This window comes from Etheostoma cragini, chromosome 8 (assembly GCF_013103735.1).
Source record: "Etheostoma cragini isolate CJK2018 chromosome 8, CSU_Ecrag_1.0, whole genome shotgun sequence".
NCBI classification, from domain to species: domain Eukaryota; kingdom Metazoa; phylum Chordata; class Actinopteri; order Perciformes; family Percidae; genus Etheostoma; species Etheostoma cragini.
Window position 1 is genome coordinate 7,086,739 of NC_048414.1, and position 22,190 is coordinate 7,108,928.

The 22,190-nt window shown below is 41.8% G+C and overlaps 1 protein-coding gene across 3 annotated transcripts; it reads right to left on the reverse strand.

Annotated features, from left to right (window-relative positions):
• Nucleotides 1-1,700: 1,700 nt before the first annotated feature.
• On the reverse strand, nucleotides 1,701-21,975 carry eea1 (early endosome antigen 1). Of its 3 annotated transcripts, XM_034879380.1 has the most exons (30): nucleotides 21,813-21,975; nucleotides 17,487-17,564; nucleotides 17,238-17,350; nucleotides 17,081-17,135; nucleotides 16,927-16,992; nucleotides 16,772-16,802; nucleotides 16,583-16,687; nucleotides 16,216-16,337; nucleotides 15,613-15,768; nucleotides 14,633-14,647; nucleotides 14,237-14,353; nucleotides 12,683-13,021; nucleotides 11,793-11,942; nucleotides 11,456-11,575; nucleotides 10,404-10,607; nucleotides 9,946-10,146; nucleotides 9,692-9,805; nucleotides 9,368-9,523; nucleotides 9,094-9,233; nucleotides 8,551-8,881; nucleotides 8,324-8,425; nucleotides 8,040-8,234; nucleotides 7,659-7,841; nucleotides 6,647-6,832; nucleotides 6,014-6,145; nucleotides 5,098-5,283; nucleotides 4,752-4,990; nucleotides 2,700-2,820; nucleotides 2,480-2,578; nucleotides 1,701-2,374 (listed from the first exon to the last, which is right to left on the reverse strand). In XM_034879380.1, the coding sequence occupies exons 1-30, from the start codon at nucleotides 21,834-21,836 to the stop codon at nucleotides 2,252-2,254; spliced, it is 4,203 nt and encodes a 1,400-aa protein (XP_034735271.1). In that variant the 5' UTR covers nucleotides 21,837-21,975; the 3' UTR covers nucleotides 1,701-2,251. The 3 variants fall into 3 exon arrangements, with proteins under 3 accessions (XP_034735271.1, XP_034735272.1, XP_034735273.1); XM_034879381.1 differs by lacking the exon at nucleotides 14,633-14,647; XM_034879382.1 differs by lacking the exons at nucleotides 17,238-17,350; nucleotides 17,487-17,564; nucleotides 21,813-21,975 and having other exon boundaries at nucleotides 16,931-16,992.
• Nucleotides 21,976-22,190: the final 215 nt, after the last annotated feature.

Consider the following 22,190-nt stretch of genomic DNA (forward strand, 5'->3'; position numbering starts at 1 on the left):
TCCACAAGTTTTATATATTTCCTTTTTTTCCTTTCATTACAAACATTTACAAAGATAATTATGACAGCCTTAGTATTAATGAGCGGTTAAATACATCAGGGCAACAAATGCTGAAGCCTGTATAAAGTTGGTGGTCATACGTTTGTGGCTGGGTTCTCATAAAAACGAGCCCAGAATACAATAAGGTGCAAATCATCTCTCTAGGGTTTAAGGGACTGTACAGCTTGATAGATACATTACAAATCATTGATCAAATGCAGGCAATGACACAAAAATCTGTGATCTCTCAGGTTTAGAAATAGTGCTTTTCCTGTGCCAATCTGAGGTAGACATAACAAAACCAATGCAACACTAAACGAGACAGGTGTTCTTGAGAGCTTACAACTGAGATGGACGTTGTTTTTTTGAGCATACAGCGAGCAGAAAGAACTAATTTGGTAAGCCTGAAACAAGCTGTTTGTTGGAAAACGGCAGAACAACCTGCATTGTCGCCTGGCTTACAGTGTTTTCGCCTCCTCCAGTCTTGAGACAATTGCACAAAAGATCTAACCAATATCTGTCAACAGTTATAAATTATACAATGCAGGAATCAACTTTTACAGTGTCCTCAGCTGCACACAGGTTGGACAGAGAACCGACAGCAACCGCTGCATCTGGAAGCAGCACCGACATCCCCAAACAACACGCCAAGAGAGATGCTGAGTTCTGAGCAGCAAACGTTCATACAGTGCATCTTGGCAGACACACAGCAGGCCTTCACACACACACACACACACGCACGCACGCACGCACGCACGCACACACACCTTCATAAATTGCATGAACAGTCCGCAGAAAGCACCACAATTTGCAAACATTAACACGCAGAAAGAAATGTGGCACAAAACAACTGACTTTACATAAAAGCCTCTCAGATCGTCATCGTGCTGTTCAAAGTAAAAACGTAGGGCCCTGTGATTTAAAAAAATACTGAAATATGAAACAAGCTCAGAGTTTTAATCTCGGCTGTATTCCTGCTGCAGACATTCTTTGGTCATGAGATAGCCTTACTACATCAATTCCAACAAATACACAAACACGCTGCCGCACAAAGGAAACCTGCAGTAACTGATTTGACGTCACAGTTAATCAGTTAGACCTGTACAGAAAAATCGCTGGCGAATTAATTGACAGATGAACTGGGTTTTTCTTTTTACAGATGAACATTTATAATACTAAAAATTATGGAAAAAATGTCAGCTGTTTGCTTGATTTGCTCTTCTATACGGTGCAACACAATGTTAACAAAAGGATCTAGTGATCTTTATTAATGCAAATTTACAAAACATAATGCAAACTCCTAAATTTAAAAACTCTACCTAATATTTGTTATGAAATCCCGTCCACAAAAAGTTAGATTAAAACTAATAACTTGTACTGATAAGCTAACAAGCTTTGGTCGTAATCATGTTTAAGCACAAATGATGATTTCCTGAAAGCTAATTTGAAGTATGCTCCTCAAAAAAACAACTATTTCAGCACACTTATTACATGTGTTGAGTAGGTCAAATCTGCATTACACACATCAATACAGTTAAACTGAAAGAATGTCCAAAAAGATGTTTGATGACAACTTTAATTCACTGTATCTTCCTATAAAAATCGGAATTGAAATTTCTTAGTAATCAGATTGGTTAGCTATACAAAGAAAATACGTCATGTTGGATATTTACACATTTTTCTTTTCTTGACAAAATAGTTACCTGCATTTACTTTTGTAGGGCAGCAGTGATTTTCAACGTCACCATGACAATATTTACTTTCTCCAGTTACTCTTGCTGTGTCACCCTGACCTTACACCTCCTGTCAACTGACACCAAACAACTAACAACATACCAGGCAACCACCTTACACTTACTGATGAATTAAAAAAACAATGGAGATGGTGAACAGGAACTTAAAGAGACGGATGGTGTTTAGTTCCCGCTGCCTCCGCTCTCTGGCAGTCAACAGGCGTAGCAAAAGGCACAAAAACAGATACAGACAATCCCAACCAAATCCAACCCCAATCCCAGTTACTGGGCTCTGGTGTCTCTTCATTAAAACCCTTCAGTTATTTCCCTCCACAAGAGAGCTGGAAGTCAAATGTAGGGGGAAGTCTTTGCACGGGGTTTGTCCATAATAGTGCACATTGAATATGAAAGACACGCCTTCTTCTGCCCGCTGAAGTAGGAAGTGGGGAGGGGGTGGGGGATGTTGTGGGGGAGTGAAATCAGCCTTGGAGCTCCTCAAAGCACGTCTCACAGACCCGTACTGGCTTTTTAGAGGACGGTGTCATGGCGTTCCTCGATGAGCACTCGCCACAAAAAATGTTGCCACAATGTCTGCAATGGTGCTGGATAGTCACAGCGGAAAAGGACAGAAAGAGAGAGATACATTACGATTTAGAACGTTAAACGAGTGTCCCGAATGTGTGTCCCTAAGATCCCTTTGATCTTACCTTCCGGACAGTGACGCTAAAACCTTTTCCACAGGCCATGCAGTTCTGAACCTCGTGATCCTCGGCCCATTTCCTGGTCAGACTCTGGCACTGCTTGATCTACAGGCAGGCACAGCGGGAGTTAAAACCTGAGCGTCTAACAACAGCAACACATTGTTGACAATCGCTTTCTGCTTCAATGTAAACTTCCAACAAGACGTGCAGAGTTTTAGACCCCGACCTGGAGCGACTGGTTCTCTCTGCCCAGCTCCTGCATGGCTGCCGTCGTGTCGTCCAGCTTCCTCCTCAGCTCCACCACCTTGGACTGCAGTTTCTCTATCTCGCCTTCACCCTTCACACACCTCAAACACAACCACAGATCACTGATGATGTGTGTGCACGTGTTCATTAGTGGCTTAGGAAGTACTTGGCTGGCCGCATAATAGGCTTGTTAATTAATACTATGCACAGTGTTTAGGGAAATTACAATTTGTCTTCTGGGAAATTCCTATTTACCACATCTCTGTGCTAACACTCTATTGTTAACAGCTGTATCACATAGCACCTATTCAATTATGCACCATACGCTCACATGCAACTTCAACCCCATGTACTGAATATATTGCATGTACAGAATTGTATGCTGACACTGTCTCTCTCAGCCGTCCATGTTCTGCTACCTTTGTCCTAATCGCATGCAACAACTAACAATAGGCCTTATATACACAGTATATATATATCTATGAATGAATTTCAAACAAGAATTATTATTCATCATTTGCTATGCACAAGGACATAAAGTTCTTTAAACAATTTAAACTGTAAAGGCAAAGTCTTAGAAGAGATGTGGGCAAAATAATGTTCAATTGCCCTGGGTGATCAGAATGTCATCAGAAGTTATGATTCAGTCTTTAGAAAAAAAAAAGAATAAAAAAAAGAAAGAAGTTTAACACCATAAGAACCCTGGTGACTTCTGAAGCCGGCACTGGATGCAAGTGTTTCAATAATCTGAATGTGCTGAATGAAAAACTTCTGTGCAACAAAGGTCCGACTATAGATTACCAACTTTTCAACTTATCACCTGACCATTAGGCGGCCGTCTCAATGAATACAGCCACAAGTGCTACAGCAGAGGGATTAAAGCCATTTCTTACTCTTACTTACTTAACCTCGACATAATTAATAGATTTTAGGGCACTTTTGCACCTAAAGTTTGGTGGACTCGGTGCTATTTGGGGGTGATGTTGCAACATTGTGGCATTTGGTTCGGGATGCTTTCACACTCACTGTCAAACGCACCAAACAATGTAAACACATGACACGTTTATTGGACCAAATATCCAAAACTCTGGGACACTTCTGGTCTCAGAAATAATGGAGCAACATTCAATTTATATTGTCTTGGGTTTCCTGGTTCTTCTTTAGTATTTCCAATATTTTAGAAGAAGGCGAACAATGTGAGCAGCTGACAGACAGCGAGCGAAAGACAGAGATGACTATGTTGTCACACAGAGAACCAGCGATGTGTGGTCAGAACAGGTCATAGATCTGAAAGTTATCATCCCGTCAATCAAATAGACGTCTGTAAATTGAGTGCAAGGTTGAACTGCGGGCTAGTAATTTCATTGTTTTTGGTCCACTTCCTGTATTTGGGTCAGGTTGCCGATAACTTGCTGCTAAAACACTAAATTTATTAATAAAATTAACGAAATTGAATTAACAAATTTACCACGCAAATCCATACTTTAAAGGTCCCATGACATGGTGCTTTTTGGATGCTTTTCAATCAATCTTAGTGGTCCCCTGATACTGCATCTGAAGTCTCTTTCGCGAAATTCAGTCGGGGTCAAGGTGGAGGCTGGGGCTGTGGCCTTTTTGTTAATTCATTAACAATAATAATGATGAAAACGAGACAACACCGCCGTCATTTATCACTACCTGTCTACATGCGATACCGTTAAAGTACCGTTAAAATATAGTTTAAAAAAACTCTCCTTATTTATATTGCCTTCCACCCACTCCTGCTTCATTTTAATTGTGATACTGTGTTAGTACATCTGAACCTGCAGTATTCTCTGTCAAGTAAATGTAGGACAAGTTTTCCTCTGAAGTAGAAGGACACAGTAAGTCAATAGTAGGCCGCTATACACACTATAGGCACTTTCCAAACAGGCACATTTAGAATGGGCATTGTACTAGTGCCTATAAAAGGCGTTTACATATTTGAATAAAACAAAGAGTCATTGCTTGCAGCCTGACATGTTGTTAAAAAAGGAAAAAACTATCGAATCACCTCTCCAAAAGAGCCCGTCTCTCGTCCTGGTTGTTTTGGACGGTGGCCTCCAGCACAGCAATCTCTCCTCTCAGCTCATCGATCTGCTTCTCCAGTTCGCCTACTCTTCGTTGGCTGCCCTGCCACTCCCTCTTCAGCGTGGCCACGTTTTCGTTCAGAGCAGTCACCTGCACACCCATCTTAGCTTCTGCCTCCTCCCCACGCTTCACCTGCTCTTCTCTCGCTCGCTTCTCATCCAACTTTGGAAAGAAGCATTGATGGTGTCATGAAAAAGGAGCAGAAATAGTAAATTATATTTTATCCACTGATTCAAAATCATTTGGCGGAATTTGGCAAGTGAGCCTACCAACTGATCCTGGACAATCTTGGTTTGTGCGCGGAGCTGCTCCTCTCGCTGGCTCCTGCTATCCCTGGTGGCCTGGTGCTCTTTCTGCTCCTGCTCCAGGCTCTTCTGTGCTGCCTCCAACTGACCCTGCAGCTCCACTTTCTGCTGGATCAACAGCTGCTTGGCTTCCAGCAACTCCCCCAGCTCCTGAACAACAAATCTGTAGCTCAATGTACAATATTTTGTTGTTAAAAAGGCACCTATAGCTATATAACAAAAAAGGCAAAAACTTGATTTCTTTTTAAGTTATTTGTTGGGGGTTTTATCCCTTTATTAGTCAGAGAAGACAGCCGAAGATGTGAAAGGGGGAGAGAGAGAGGGGGAGAGACATGCAGCAAAGGTCCGCAGGCTGGATTTGAACCCAGGCCCGCTGCGTTGAGAAGCAAACCTCTGTATACGGGCACCCGCTCTACCCACTGAGCTATCTGGGTGCCCCGAAAGCTCATTTCAACCGTGGGTTTAAACTATAAAAGGCTTGAGCAGGTTTGAGCTTAGGAAATGATTGCTCTGACAACAGCATCGGACCGATCTTAAGATCTTAAGCTTTGACGAACTTAGAAATCCAATGCTCAAGTCAAATTATCAACTCAAGCAGGCACAGTTACAACTTTAAAGAATGTGGCCAGGATGTCCTGCAGTATTCATGAGTTAAGCTGTTTATATAAGACACAAGCATGGGGAGCCAGTCATGTCAGCCAGTCTGGGGCAGACATTTTACTATGAACTATTTTTCTGAGGAATATTGAAGCCTCTCTGTTCCCCTTTAAATCCAAAGAGTGAGTGAGTGAGTGAGTGAGTGAGTGAGTGAGTGAGTGAGTGAGTGAGTGAGTGAGTGAGTGAGTGAGGTACTAAGGTAGTTAGATGAAAAGTGACTGACCTTCTCACTCTTCTCAGTTACGGCTTTTAATTCAGAAGTCAGTCTTGTGTTATTCTTTTCAAGGACACTCTTGGCTTTGTTCAGCTCCTCCAGCTTACTCCTCTCCTTTTCCAGTTCTTCCTTTACTTGACCCTGGGTAAACAAGCAGTTACAATACACAAACTTAGTCATATCAAGTCATATCATGTGTCTATGTGTTAGGGATGTAATGGTATGAAAAATCAACCTCAGGGTTTTAGTGACCAAAATTATCACTGTTTTCAGTATTGTCATGGTATAATTATTAAGTGTGTTTAACGCCTTTAACAGCAAATTTTTTCCTGCACGTTCTGCAGAGAGTATAACTATCTTCAACCAAATGTCCTTTGGCATTCTTTAGTGACCAAAATATGCCCATGCTTTAGACTCAGAAACGTTGTAGGCTACGCAGTGCGCCTGCGCAGCAACTTTAGGAGACTAGGTTGAAGCTAGGAAGGATTCAACACGAGGTTTCCACACCGTGGTAATCCACCGTGATATTAATGGTATTTGAAATGAAAACGTGATTGTTATCGTTAACATTTTTATCGTGGTTTACCGTCAACACTGATAATCGTTACATCCCTACTATGTGGGTTAATCTGTTTGTCTGACCTGTTGCTTCTGAAGTTCCTTCAGGGTTTGTTCTTGCTGTTGGAGCTTCTGGCCCCGTTTTACCAGCTCCTGTTCCAACGAGCCCCGGCCCGCCTGCAGCTCCTGGATCTGAGCCTCTAAACCTGTCTGATGGTTGCGGTTAGCGGCCAGCTCTTCCTGAGCCAAGTTCAGCTTCTCCTCTGACGCCTACAGTCAAACAAAGGTCAAATGCACTCATTGAGAAAGGCCAACAGAGAAATCAACAAGCGCAGCAGGGACTATGGGAACTGCTTAGGAAGAGTGTGTGTTGATTTTGTTTATCGGTCTACAAGTCCAAAATCTTCAACTGCCCTCCCTAGCCTTAATCCATCACTTAGAATAAAAAGGGATGTAGCATAACAGCTTCTGGAGTCAACATTTAACCTCCTTGAAGTTACTACATGAAACTTTTTGTGATGATTTCGGCCCCTGTAGACAAAAGCAGTGATCTTTCCATGAGCACCACTTCTTCGTGTCATACAAATCTGCAGCTCCCAAACCCCAATAAGAAAAGCTCTCATTTTCCTGCAACAAGGTCTGGCAGTTGACCCCGCTCAGTCCTGGTTCTTCCTAGCAATATGGCCTATTGGCTCCCATGAAAGCGGGGGGTGAGCTTCAGCCCGCAGCCGCTTCTCTCTGTCCGCCCGAACACGCAGTGGAACGTCCTGTTGAAGTCAAGGTGAAGTTCTTCGTGGATCACTTGGAAGATCCTCCCGACCACCACCTTGTCTTTCACCGGAACAATCAAGATCGGCGGGTACCGGGGAGCAGCGAGGCACCAGACCCGGTGGCAGGCGTTAAAAATAACTATGTAGAAATAGCCAATATCTCGCTGATATTCTTGTTTGCTTATGTGGGTTTCACATTGGCATCAGTATTACATTGAGATAGTTTCATAGCTAGATAAAAACTCCTTGTAGCAATTGAATAAATTAGTAAAGTGAATTAAGCCATTATCAGTCTCTACTCTTCTAAACCTTCCATCCTAACTTACCTTGAGATCTTGACGCATGGCAGAGACCTCAGAGTCCTTGCCGTAGAAGTCAGACTGAAGCTTAGTGAGGCTTTCCTGCCTTTGCTGCAAATCCTTCTGCAGCTCTGTCGTCCGACTGTTCTCAGAGGCCAGCTCCTTGCCAAGATCTGACACCTGAGCCCTCAGCTTACTCTCCTCTTCCGTCTGGAGGTATGAGTCAAATGCACACATTAAAAATCATAATCCCTATAAGCAGCGCACATATACTTTCACACATAATACAGAAAATACAGTAAATATAGCAATATCAATCTACTCAAATTGTAGGAAGTGTAGCTGTTTGTTGGAGTACGATGACAGCAGTATGCGTGTCTGTATAAGTGATTTAAAAATGTTACTTGCCTTCTTGACATTAACTTCTTGTAAGTCTGCCACTTGGCCCTCCAGCTTCTTAACTTCCTCCTCAAAGGACCCCCGGGACATCTTAAGTTGTGCCTGCAACTTCTCCAACTCTTTCTCTTTTCCCTTCAGTGCCCCCTGAGCCTTTAAGTGCTGCTGCTCCAACGTGGTCAGCTGCACCTTCAACTTTTTCTCTGCCTGAAAGTTGTAGACACACAGCAGGACTGTAGGTTCAAACAAACATTCAAAACAAAAACGCTTGATCTTCCTATTTATCAGAGGCCTACCTCTCCCATCTGCTCCAACTGATCTTTAGATTCTTTCATTGCCTTGGTGATGGCCTCGTTATTCTTAAGAAGCTCTTGTCTGGCCTTCTCATTGGACTTTTCCTGAGGATTAGGACAGATTAATTAATGTTTTGAATGTCCCGGTGATGTAATGAGGTGGTTATTTGTCACACCAAGACAAATGTCCCTATGTTAAAAAATGGAAAACAGCAGCTTACTGAACCTACTTTCTCCTCCATTGCTGACTTATGGTTCTTCCTCTCTGTGTCCAGTTGACTCTGACTCTCTTTTAGTGCCTTATTAGCCTTTCCTAGACTTTCCTGCGTAGTGGCAAGCTCCTTCCTTTGAGCCTCTTTCTCTTGTTGGGCCTTTTGTAAGTCTACTGTCAGGCTCTGAGCTTTCCTGTCCAGCTCTGCATGCTTCATCTTTCCCTCCTGGCTCATCTTGTCCAGATCCAACTTCAGAGCAGCTTTGTCCTCCTCACTGCGCTCCAGCTGCAGTTGAACGTCACTCAAAGCAGCCACTTTTTTCTTCAATTCCTCTTGTAGTGTTGTAGCCCTTAACAGTGGCACGCCATATATGTTGTATTAGGGATAACTAATTAAAACACGGTTAAAGAAACCAAAAAACAGAATAGCGTATGGTTGGATTATCACTAAAATACTGCGACAGAGGGTTTGTCACAGATGTGTTTGCATGCGTGTATTACTCACTTGCAAATCTTAAATCAGATTTTATTTAAAGTAATGCACCAGTGCAGTTAATCTCACCCTGCTTTCTCAGTTTCCAGCGAGAGTTGTAGCTCCTTGGCTTTCCGTTGGACTTCTGACCCCTCCTTTTGCAGCTTTTGCATTTCCTGCTGCACTTGGTCCCGTGTGGCCTGCAACTCTCCAACCTGTGACTCCAATTTCTATCAAATTAAAACACAAGATTAATCTAGAACAAGCCAGATCTATGCATACTGAGTGCATAAGAGACAGTAACATTTTAGACCTAAGATGATCCCTTCTTACAGTCCAGCATCAGGTACTCGCAATCACAAACCTTATTGATCCCCTCCAGCTTCTCTATACGCTGTTCTGAGGCCAGTAGTTTGTCTTTGCATTCCTTCAGACAGGCGTCCATCTGTGTGCACTGCTCCTGTCTCTCCTTGAGCCTCTGGGTCTGTTCCTCCACCTTCTTCTGAACTTTATTCAGCTCCTTTACATTACAAGAGAGAGGATGCAGGACACGAGAGGGAAAAGTGAGTATAGTACAGTGGGAGGAGGAAGAAAACAACACATATATGTCAGGAATTGGCATCTATTTTCAAAGGACGGTACAAGACATAGGGTGTCACAACATCACTGGCACAAAAAAGACGTTAACCTGCTGCTTGTCCTGCAGTGCATGTTGAGCAGTCTCCAGGTTGTTTTCCAGGTTTGCCTTCTGAGCAGCCTTGGCTGCCTCTGCAGATAGCAGCATCTCTGTCTTTGCCTTCAGCTGAAGAAAACAAAAGCAAAACAAAAGCAAAACCTTATTCTCTTTTTATAAAAGAATCTGTAGGACAACATAGTGTTTAAGGATCAGTCCTTCTAATCTGTCTATTGATACAAACTGGACATGTTTGTCAAGGGGCTTACCTGAGCATCCAGCTGGGCGACTTTCTCCTTGCTGTCTGCGAGCTGGGCGGTGAGTTCAGTGACGGAGGTCTCCAGTGTGTGGGCTCGGTCTTGGGCTGAACGCAGCAGAGTCTTCTGCTCCTGGACCTGCTCATGTAGGTTATCCTGGGCTTGCTTGTTGCTCTCCGACTGGTTCTTCAGCTTGTCTGTCAACTGTGTGACCTTTAAGACCCACATTTAGAGAAAATCTCAAATCTCAAAAATGACAACTCGGTCCCTGTCGTTATTGCTAAGGGTAATGGCTTTTTTGTATGATTTCTATATGTTTTAATCTACACAGCAGGCTTTAGCTGTGACAATACATGTATTAGTTGTGTGAGGGGTGGTCTTATGGAATATTACTTTTTTACTACAGAGAAGTGACCGCAACATGAACGTGGACCTGGACCTGAAAGAGAGCGTGTGTGGGGGGCATCCACCTGTTCCTGTAGTGCAAGGTTTTTCTCTTTTAGCTGGTTGAGCACAGCCGTCTCTCCCTCGCCGGCCTGGATCTTGGCACACAGGTCATCTCTCTCGGCTTCCAGCTGGCTCACAATGTCCTTACTCTTCTGCAGCAGAGCCTCCAGATTCTGGATCTTTTGGTCCTTATCTCCGATCTGACGCAGCACCTGCTCCAGGTCATTCTGCAGCATGAAGGCAGAGTAGTTCAATGATGACATTAGGTATTTTTGCAGAAATATTTCTTTTATGTTATGTGCGAGATACATATTGAGATGTACTGTAGACCATACAAAGGCATACTATACCCGTTTGTTTTTGAATGGATAAAATGTACTGCTAACAATAGTCTAATCAAGCTTCTACACACAGGGGCTGTTAATAATATTCCAATTACTGTATACTTTTTTGTACCAATATATAAGGCAACTTTGTCATGTGGCACCTACTTTTGTTTAGTTACAGTAAAATAACATTTAAAGAAATACTTTGCTTGGGCAACCTCTAGCTCACCCAGTAAGAGCGTTCTCCCCATGTTGGCTGAGTCCTGGGTTCAAATCCAACCTGCTGCCCTTTGCTGTGTGTCATCCCCCATCATTCTCCCCCTTTCATGCCAATCAATAATCTTAAAAAATAATCAATAAAATTAAAAAAGGGATACTTCCACAGGCCAGATGAAGAGAGGAAAGGGGATAGAGAGTGGAAATGGCATGCAGCAAGGGGCCATGGGTCAGATTCAAGCGACCGCTGCTTATGTGCGTCTGTTCTACAAACTGAGCTAACCCGGCCCCTGCATAATGTAATGTACTACGTTTTAGACTACTCAATGATGGAGAATAGCTTCATCAGTGAGTAAGCTCAAGTTAAATATCAAACAATGAAACAATCATGACAGTATTATCACCTCTTCTTGTTGTACTACGTCACACAGTTATATGAGTAGAAACTCATGGTGGTTTGAAAACTCACTGTACAGGTCAGACCCTCTTGGCTTTACGCCCTCCAGAGGTTAGGGTTAGGTTTAAAGGGGTACCTGTGCCTCGCGGAGTTTGCCGTTAGTGTTTTGCTGCAGCGCTTGCAGCTCCTGGTGCTGCTGCTTGGCTTTCTCCAGCTGGTGCTGCAGGTCTGTATTCTTACTGGCACTCTCCTTCAACTACACAAGTGGCACACAAAGTCACTTTTATTTCACTTTCCTGTATTTGTTTTGTTTCATCACTGTACGCCTAAATACACTGCTAATTTCATTTTATGCATCTTACTGTTTCCATAGTATCAGTCAAATAAACAGTTACATAAACCTAACCTAAACACACTTGCATATCTCCCAGCATACATTATATCTTACAATGCACACTTTAACATCAGCCTACCTGTTCTTCTGCACGGGACAGTTTGAGCTGCAGGTCAGCTGCTTGCTGCTCGCGGTCTTTTAGTTTCTCCCCAGACAGCTGCCTCTGTTCTTTGAGACGACCCTGCACCTCGCCCAGCTGCCTCTCCGTCTCCAGCAGTTTGGTGTGTAGCTAAGAAGGGCACAGAGAAGAGGGGGGAGATGATTCAGATGGAACATAGCAACAATGTTAACACCAAGAAATATAGCAGATGCTTGGATCAGGAAACCTGATGTCTAGAATCTTCTTTGACTTTGGTTTTAAACACATCACCGCGTGACATCTATGCCATTATTATTTGTGATTTCTTTCTTTGTTGGCTCCCTTCCCGACCCTGGTTCTCAGTACGTGCTGCTGGAGAGGCTACAATCCGGCAGTGTGTTGACATGATGAGAACAACACAAGGACTGGACGGGCTACTAAATATGTTGACAAGTATGTTAATGACACAAATCATATATGATCTAACAGTCCAAAAAAAACTATGGAAGATTTTTGGGTGCAGCGTTAAGCCAGAAATGATACTGTCCATGTCCGCAAGTGCTCAAAGGTCGTAAATGCCATCAGAGGGTTTACATGTAGGCTCTGTGCAGGTGTCTGTGTACAGCCAATTGTTATAGCGTAGAAAACTGCTGCCCATGTGTGGAACAGATCCTCAAAGCTAATAGTATAAAGTAGAATAGTGTTCATCCCTCCAATAGAGATCAGGAAACTCTATCACAAGGCGCACTGAAGCTGTTCCAGAGGCTAATGGTGACCAAATACCTTACCAACACTGTTGATGTTGATTTCTTCTTTTGTCACCCATTAGTATATCAACATCTTCCTCTCACGTCACCCTGCATGATGTGATCATTGTCCTCCCTACTTACCTGACTGATCTCAGTCTGCTGCTGAGCACCTTGGCTGTCTTTTTCTTCCCTTTGCTGTTCCAACTGTTTCCTCTCAACCTTCAGCTTTGCGTGCTTCACCTCCAGCTCCGTGATCTCACTCTTCAACTTTGACACCTCCTCAGCCCTCTCTCCAAGCTCCGTCTGGGCCTTCTGCAAGGAAGCTTCTGCCCCTGTGGCCCGAGCCTGGAGCTCTTGAACCTCTAGCTCCCTCTCTCTCAGGCTGCTCTGAACTCCCTTCTTGGCAGCCTTCTCGGCATCCAGACGCTCCTCCAGTTTCTGATACTCTTTCACCTTACGTGCAAGCTTCTCAGACAGGCTCTGTGGGAACAGGAAAGGGCAACATGAGGCAGATTGCCTAGCAGTTTGGAAACTACTGGAGTGAAAGCCGTCCCTGAGTAGGATTGAAAGTGAAAATAAGCAATGAAAAAACAATAGCGAGTAATATAACATATTTTTTCCAACTTTACTTGAGTGAGCAGGGTCTCATGAAAAGGATAAAGCCGTTTGAAAAGTGTAAGAAAGTTTGTTTTTGAGCCACACCGTAACATGAACCATTTGTCTTTTTTTAAATTTAAACAGTTAAAGTGATAGGAGCAGCAACACCCACAACTCATGCGATATAAGCTATGGAAAAGAACAACTGTCTGTCAAGAGTCAAAAGTAAAGTGAAGTATGGCATTTCTAGGGGAAGGTTTACGACACAGATCTTTGAATAACTTGGTATGTGAACAACACTTCACATACTGGCCTGCCAGCTGCTGCTGGCAGGCCCTGAAGTATAACCCTGAAGTATGGGGTTGGGGGCAACACACTAGATATCCAGTTGGGTTATTCCACTCTTATCCGGGAACCTACTTGCCAGGGAGGGCCTTGACATGCCTGATGTGGGAGGATTTAATCTCTGGCAGGAACCCTGTGCTTCCATTCCCCAGTTCCCATTGCACCAGGGCAGTTACCTGTGATTGTATTTTACCCCTAGTGACAAAACTGCCATGGCAGAGATCCCCCTGCTGGTTTAATTATAGAGCTGCGTGTGATAACATGTCTACGTTGCCACAGAGGGCTGGTGACAGCGTGGCATTGTGATAAGGCCCGATGACGAGCAACAGAGGAAGGTTTACAGAAACTGAGATGGCTTGCTCTGTTCTTGAGGGGCAGCTAGCGAGGCTTAGTGACATTACTGAAGTAAAGTTTACACAATCTATTGCATTGACATGTTTGTGCTGTAATCGGCTTTCTGCCAAAAGACGAGTCTAAAAACAAGATAAAAACACCAAATCTGAGGAAAACGGTACTCAAAACAAGTGAAATTATCTGCCCATACAGCAAGATAATTTCACTTGACAAGCTTGCTTGATTTAAGATTATACTGTAAACTTCAAGTCTTAAAATACAAAGTTCACTCTTAAAACAAGATAAATTATGCAACACTTCTAAATCAAAGTTTTTTTTTCATCTTGGTAAGAACCAAATAGTTTGCAGTGCTGAGAGTCCCAAAACTTTCACAATTGCAGTTGCCGTTGTGTGTGGTACCTGGCTTTCCTGCTGCAAGTTATTCAGACTGCTCTGCAGCTGGTGGATCTGTTGTGTGTAAACAGCTGCTTCCTGTGGACCCTTCTCTAGCTCTGCTTTTAGTTGGTATATGGTCATCTGCAATACAAAAGACACACATGTTACACTCTTTCGCAAACCATTGAGTGCACATTCAAAGAGCTGAAGCACCACGGTAAACAACTAACATAAAAGAAGAAAGAAAACCCAACATGGATTAGTAACGACCAGGATTCAGTCGCACAAAACCAAAACATGAGGTAACATGCGCTAAAAATAAATAAATAAATAAATCACTTTCTGAAAACTTTTTTAAACTTATAGAAACTCAAAAAGATGAAAGCGAGTTTGGGCCCAACTTGAAACAACATGTTTTACCTCGTGTTTACGAATCTTGAAGAAAGAGTGAATGTTGTGGAGGGATTAAGTAAGTGAGGAGCAGAAGAAGAAAGGGAGGGAAAGAGACACAGACAAAGGTAAGTCACGATACAACAGCCAATCTGTAACACAGAGCGAGATGCCCCATGATTGAATAAATAATCAAATGTATCACAAATTTTCCGTACTTTATGGTGACAGCACTGTGCTGTGGCGACATTAAGCCGAACCTAATTTACAAAAAAGAGTTTGCTTTTTGCTGTAGACTGTTGCAGGTGCAGACAATGCATGAACCTGAATGTAACCTTAGCTGATGCCTTATGTTTTAGATACCATGTTGATGTGTCGCTGGCCAACTTGTAGACTAGCTGCTGACCGCAAAAACTTTCAACAAGATATCACTCTGTGGAACTTCAACCTCAATGGATTAAAGTTACTGTTTCAAACTACTGGAAGACTCTAACAAAGCCACTTGTCAATTAATATCCTAGGAGCCACAGAATGTTTGAAAACCAGAACGTTTTTGATAGTTTTTATAATTTGGCAACCAATATTCTAAATACAATCTTTTGGGATAATTTGCAGTGACGTGCAGAAGAAGCGGTTCGGGGCCTGGAGCTCCTTATTAACTCTCCTCTCCTTCTGGGATAAAAAATGCCGGAAATAAGGCTGCATTATTCACCAGGCATTGATTAGTAAGAAATATGTTCTATTCAGTATGTCATAGCTATAGTTAAACTATTTCATAAAGTTTTTCAGCGCTATTTTTGAGTATGAATCTTATGAATGCAGTGGGTGGGCCTGGGCGGACTGCAGAATTAGAACAACTGAACTATTACTTGCATCAACACTACAGTCTTGTAGGTGATTATGCAAACTAAGGGAATCGGTGTGCGTGTTTATGTGCCAAATACACTGTAGGAGGGAACAGTGAGTAAAGTCAGAAACAGACAAGACATCAGGTGTTTTGGGCCCCTCACTTCTGAGGTAGCGTAGTCAGCCTGCAGTTTCTCGTAGTGGGTTTTGAGACGTTCAGACTCTTCCTCCTTATCACGGGTCAGTTTGTCCATCAGTGTCTGGACCTGCACCAGCTCCTTCTGCAGTACCTCCACATCCTCCACTCCCGGTCGCTGCAGCTAGGGGGCAGAGGAGGGGCACTGTGTTAAAGCAGTGAGAGTTGAGCGGCAGACAGTGGAGACAACAGGCTTTTTGGTATCACGATCAATCCAAACTAGATCCTTAGTAATAGCTGAAATGTTCACGTGAATATGGATCTTTGAAGCTCTAGAACCAAACCTATATATGTTTGCATGTAGCCTCTTGCTCCATATAAGTAAAAAAAAAATGAACGCACGACTTTACTTAAAAGAACAGATGTAGTTCTGTTTCACGTTTCTATAACAACGGTGAACTGATCTGCTTTGATTCTTCCACCTCACAGCAAAACCGGTGTCATTGTGTCGTTTCAACATTATTCTTTCAACCTCTAAAGAACGAACATTCATGAAAGGTCTACACAGAGTACAAAGTCTGTCTCAAGCCTAGTTACAAGAGGACAAAGGGAAACTTAGTGCGTGCTGTACCAGTTCTGTTTGGAGTCTCTCGTTCTCCTGCTTCTCTTTCTGTAGCTGTTCGGTCAGTTGGCCCAGCCTCTGGTCAGCAGCCTCCCTTAGGCTCTTCTCCTCATCATAGCGGGACTTTAAGTCTGATTCAACATATTTAACATCCCAATCAAATAAGGACAATTATTAGACTTGTTCACATTATTTGAGGGATTTAAGGAAATCAGTGTAAAACGCAACACCCATGCGTTTGGTCTGTAAAACCCAAATACTGAAGAAACAATTTTTGCAAGATAAACACACAATGGGTGGATTGAGTAGGTCTAGTAAAGGCGTGTTGGTAAATGATGCAGAAACAGGCCTCCCAGTTTCATGGCGCCACACTAACCTACTATCTCTGTGGCCAGCTGGGCAGCCTTCTGCTCAAACAGGTCTTTCATCTGCTTGATGTTGAACTTTTCGGTCTCCGCTTCGTTCAACTTCTTTTCCAGGGCTGAGAAAAGAGCGCCACACATTAGTGATAAATGGTCAGGATGAGATCTTTTTCAAAAGTTATATTAAATATAATGTCACCTACCTGCATCCTCTGAGACAGCCTGTCCATCATTCTGTGGAATGGAGGGAAAGAGAGAACCATGTACAGTAAGAGTAAGCATTGCAATCATGTTTTCTCAACCGGTTTTAAATTCAGAAAGCCATAATAATGTATATGAAATATCTTGAAGGAATTACTTGCTTCAGTTGTCCTTGGACTTTGTCTAACTCCTTCTTGAGCTCTTCAGAGAACCACTTTTCCTCCTAATCAGGCGAAAACACACACACAGATAAAGTATTTATTGGACCGACTATTGACAAACCTCTGTTGGGTTCGGAAACCCCACCATACCTTGAGAGTAGTATGCAGGTCCTGAACCTCTTGCCGCAGCATTGTAAGGTCTTCCCTAAAAAGGAGGAGAGAGCACGTTCACAAAACTAAACTTCTGTCACCATGAGATCAGACTCATTGTCAGAATTATTTCAACACCAATATCTCTATATCTCACCGAGTGGGTGCCATATGAGTGGGAAGTTCTCCGGTGTCATGGAACAGCTGATAGTGCTTGAACAGCTCCTCTGCAGAGTTGTGGGACTTCATGCACTGAGGACAGATGAAGCCCTGAACACAGAAACACACCGTAGGAATCAAAACCATGTGATAATCACTCTGCAGCTCTGCTTCTATGTTAGGAAAAAAAAAAAAAGCTAGAAAAAGTTATCGATTAAGAAAAAAAACCATGCCATGTCTGTGTTACCTCAGACGTCTGATCATGGTTAAGGTCTGTGCTGGACTGCTCCGACTCTGCGTTCTGGGACCCTCCCTTCCCAGGAGTCTGGAGAGGAGAGAGTTGATTAGTCTGAATGTATAAAAGCACTTTGTACACCTTTGTTAAATAACTGAAATGCCTGAGAGAAGCAGTTGAGCAATGGTAGGGAGATGATATTTGTCCTTTTTTTGTACATATTTTAAGTACAAAGTTAAATGTTTCTCTAATAAATTAATGCACTAGTATTTTCAGAGACATTGGAACTTCATACACACCTCTGACTTCAATGTCTGCGGATGTGCCATATTTGGCACCAAACATTTAGTAGGACTGCCAAATGCTCCACTAAGATTTTATTAGAGCTTAGAACCTTCTTTTACTTTGTTTCAGAGTCTACCAAAACTTTTGGAAAACAGTAGCCCAGATCTCAAGTAAGTTTTTTGTTTTGCAACAGTAAAACAACTGCAACAGGTGAAGCACCCTGGCAAAAGTAAGGAAGCACAGTGTCTCTTATCTGTGTATCCATAGACTTCTGGTCTATCTCTATTGTTCTTCTCAGAAATGTGTGGCTGTGCCGTATCTATTTTCTACGACTGACTTTATGATAAGGATATTCACTGTTGAAATGTTTTTGTATCCTTGACCGTGACCTGACTTCCCTTTACTATACAATAACCTTGTTGCAGATGTTTTCATGATAGCTTCTGCAAGGAAATTGACTAGCCAGCAATTGGACCTTCTAGATAACTACAGGCATACAGTCCACTTCAACTTTGTGATTGTTAACTATTATGTGACTTTACGCTGAGTGTTTATACATGCATTACTGCAACTACGTGGTCTACTCTGCTCTCTACACAGCTCGGAAGTAGACTGGAATAGGGTCACTTCAAATCAGCTCAGTCTACTTGCTTGAAACACAAGTATGTAGTTGAAGTGCCACTGGTGGTCCATTCACAAAACGGGTTTGCCTGGGCTGGTGACAGACTACGTGGATCAATCAGGTTTGTGAGGTGGGAGGGGGACTTTGAGCACTCTGGACAGAGTCCTCTCAGAGCCTAATGGATGGTAGACAAACAACACCCATTTGAAGGCAGGCTAAGCATTTGCATCATGGAACAACCCTTGACCCAACGCACATAAACAACATGCAAGAAACAGCACTACACTGGCTTTACCAAAATATAAATAATAAGAAATTCAACAAAAGGCATTAACAGGAACCTTACTTTTTTTTACTGGTTTATTAGCCTACCCTGTCTTGACATAGGCTGCCAACATGATTTTTGTCTACCTAGTACACCATTAAGCACAGTTTAAAATATGTTGAAATCTGCAACATAAGTGCTGCAAATATAAGCATATTCTTGTCAAAGGTGATAAAGTAGTCCCGCCATGATATGGTAATACAATGTACTGTAATCTTTATTAGCAACGTGGCCATAAACTGACATGTAATGAACAAAGTCAGTGGTTCACAGACATTTTTAGATGGAGGACAGATATGTACAAGAGAGCTGACTATCATAATAAGATAGTTTCATATAATGTAAGTGGAGATGGTCCGATACCATTTCTTGCTTCCCCGATAACCATTCTGATACTTGCTGATACTGATACTTGATAACTTGCGTATTGGCCAATACAGAGTACTGATCTAATACCAGTGTGTTATATATTTTATTATGTTTAAACAACTGTATACTACTGTCCCTATCTGGATGTGATATGATGATGTGATTTGTTGTCGGCCTGGCTATGGTTAAAGTCTTTGTGAAACATGAACAAAAGCAAACAATGAATGCCGTAGAAATTTCTTTTTTCATCCAGTTTGACAAGTCAGCTATAACAGAAAAAGAACATAAAAAACTACTTTAACACAGATTTTCTTTAGGGCTTTATTATGTGGTATCGTCAGTGCATAAACTCCAGTACTTCCCCATACCCATACCAGCATTTTAGGCAGTATCAGAGGCGGTACTGATACTGGTATCGGAACATCTCTAAACATAAGCCCTAAACCCTCAAAAACGTCTGTTGTTAGCTACACGGTTTGAATAAATAACCAGCTACTTTACGGGTCTGCTGTAGATTTATGTATAAAAAAAAATAGTAATTAAAAAATCATATAAATTAATATAAAATATTTTTTGTTTGGCCTCCTAACAGTTATCCCTTTAGGTTACAGGTCCTGACAATCCCTGACCTATATGCATGTTTTAAGAATAGACTCTAGGTTTTAAGATTCAGTATCTCAATGACTACATGTCAAACGCCACATTTACATTACCTGCATGGACAAAGGGAATTATGTGGATATCAACGTGGTTTGAACTGGTAGAAATTTCATTTTCTATCTGTACACAAAACATGCAGATCCAAATACACTTTAAACATGAAAACATTTTGCATTCACCCTCTTTGAAAAAAAAGGCCTACTAGTCAATTAGCAAGACTGAAGGTGATCTGTGACAAAAATGATGACAAATTAAGGATGTTGGGAACATTTTCTGAACAGGGATTTTAAATCCTGTTTTTGAAAAAAAAAGGGAACATGTGACTCAAGAAGACCAAAACATTTATGGAGGTAGGCCTAAGCCTAATTTTAAAGGGTTCATCATCACATCTAGGGTAGAAATTGTGTCAACAGCAAGTTTTAGCCATCCAGTCAGAGGGGCAATTATAAATATAAATACCCAAATTATCTGTGGAACATAGAATGTGATCTAAACCAGTAGTTGTAATCACACTAGCTGTACATGTAAAAAATAGGGGAACTGGAAAGAGTTTCATAAGAAGATCGTAGAACATACGTTTTTTTGTAGGCCAAACATTCAATAATGGATTTCTCTATTAATAGTATTGACAAAGAATATCTGGGACAGCTGTATTGGATTAATCTCAGAAGGTTACATTTGAGGGGAATTAATAAATATGTTAACTATTAGCTAGTTTTGTGTTATTTTAATAGTTATTCAATTAAAGAGTTTTTCAGTTACTCCCGTGTGGTGTACACGTTTATTATTCAATGCTTAATATTCACAATGTTTTGATAGTGTAGTAACTTTTTGTTTAAGAAATATTTTGTATACTTTTATTTTGAAGTTTCTGTGTTGGAGGTCCAGCATTCCTCAGACACTGGCCATATGTGTCCAATTTTCATTGGATAATTGACATCTTGTCTGTGCATACATTGGTTAAATGAAGAGCAGACTCTTCCTGTTTAAAAATAAATAAATAAAAGGTTTTAAGAAGGATTTTACTGGTTACACGCGTTTCAGAGATGGGTTAGAAGCGTTAAGCAAGGAAAATAGAAAGCAGCAACAGTCATTACTTATCACATACGTCATAAGTGCCAAGCCTGTAGCATTCTACATGAATTACATTGCGATAGAGTATATTTGTTATCAATTATTAACCAACCGTCAAACTGTAAATTATATTTAAAAATCTTCAGGACGGCTAACGGGCTAACGTTAACTAACGGTAGCCAGCTTTGTCAATAATGTTTCCTATTCTTTATATTTTCCTGGTTAACACACAAGCAGGCCGGGACTTCAATGTGTACACAGCAATGCCCTGTGGTAAATGTAGTCCTAAATAGAAGCTAGCCAAGTTGCTAGCCAACCTCTCTGTTACTCCCTCATGTAAATGTAGTGGCAAGCTAGTAGTCTGTCCAAACAACCATGTCAACATTAAAACAAATAACCTTTACTTTATAAGCTCAATTAAAAAAAATGCATGCTTTTTTTCGTGGTGCGGTCACCAAGCTGACACGGAACTTCCACTGTCAATCTGTGGCTAACGTCAGCGTTAGCATGTGATGAATTAACTGATATTATATGGCTAGCTAGCTAACCGAAATCATGAAAATAAAATGATGCAGGGACCAAGCACGTTAGCTAGCTACGTTATTTCTAAGTCGACTAGCCCTGGCAAGTTGGACAGTTTAGCTAATTAGTTTTCTACTGCATTACATAGACATGTACTAGCTAGCTTGCTGCATCTCTGTCAGTGGTAGCTAGCATCAACCAATCGAACCAAGTTAGCATTTGATGGCTAGCTGTGACAAGCCTACACAAGTAGCGCTTGATATGGTTACTCCGATCTGACGGTGGAGCGGTGTTTTTTTTCCAATCGAAGAACTCCCGTTGGCTAAAAACAAAAACCCCGCCCACCCACTACACACTGTGTATTAAAACGCGCGTCCCCACCATGAAAACAGACAAGGATAGGCCTGTGTCTCTTTAGGAAAACGTCTCAGTTTAACACAACAAAAGCGATATAGTTGACTTTGTTGAAACAAAAGCTTACCATTTGAAGTATACGTCTGAGCATGTCTTCGACTTTGTTTGTCCCGACTCAAAATCCACTCAGTTTTCCTAATCCAAAGTTTACGTCGCTGTACAACGAACACCTGACCAAGATCAGGCAGCAGCGGCGGATGGGCGGGTCACGGAGAGGATGGTTCAACAGGACACAGTCTGGCTATATTCAAGATTATAAAACATGCTGTCATATTCTAGTGCTCTGATTCAAACAATGTGGCAATGGGGATGATCAATAAACATTTTTTTATTTAAAGATTTTATGTACAACACCATGGTACACTGGTACACTGCATAATAATAATAATAGTTTAGTCACACATACACAAATAGAAAAAAGGTTTATAAATTATATACCCTATAT

Coding starts and splice junctions, on each gene's coding strand:
- eea1 (XM_034879380.1), bottom strand. CDS start 21,836: ATGCTCAGACGTATACTTCAAATG. Junction 17,351..17,486: donor ACCATGATCAGACGTCTGAG/GTAACACAGACA, acceptor TTCTGTGTTCAG/GGCTTCATCTGTCCTCAGTG. Junction 2,821..4,751: donor AGACGGGCTCTTTTGGAGAG/GTGATTCGATAG, acceptor GTTGTGTTTGAG/GTGTGTGAAGGGTGAAGGCG.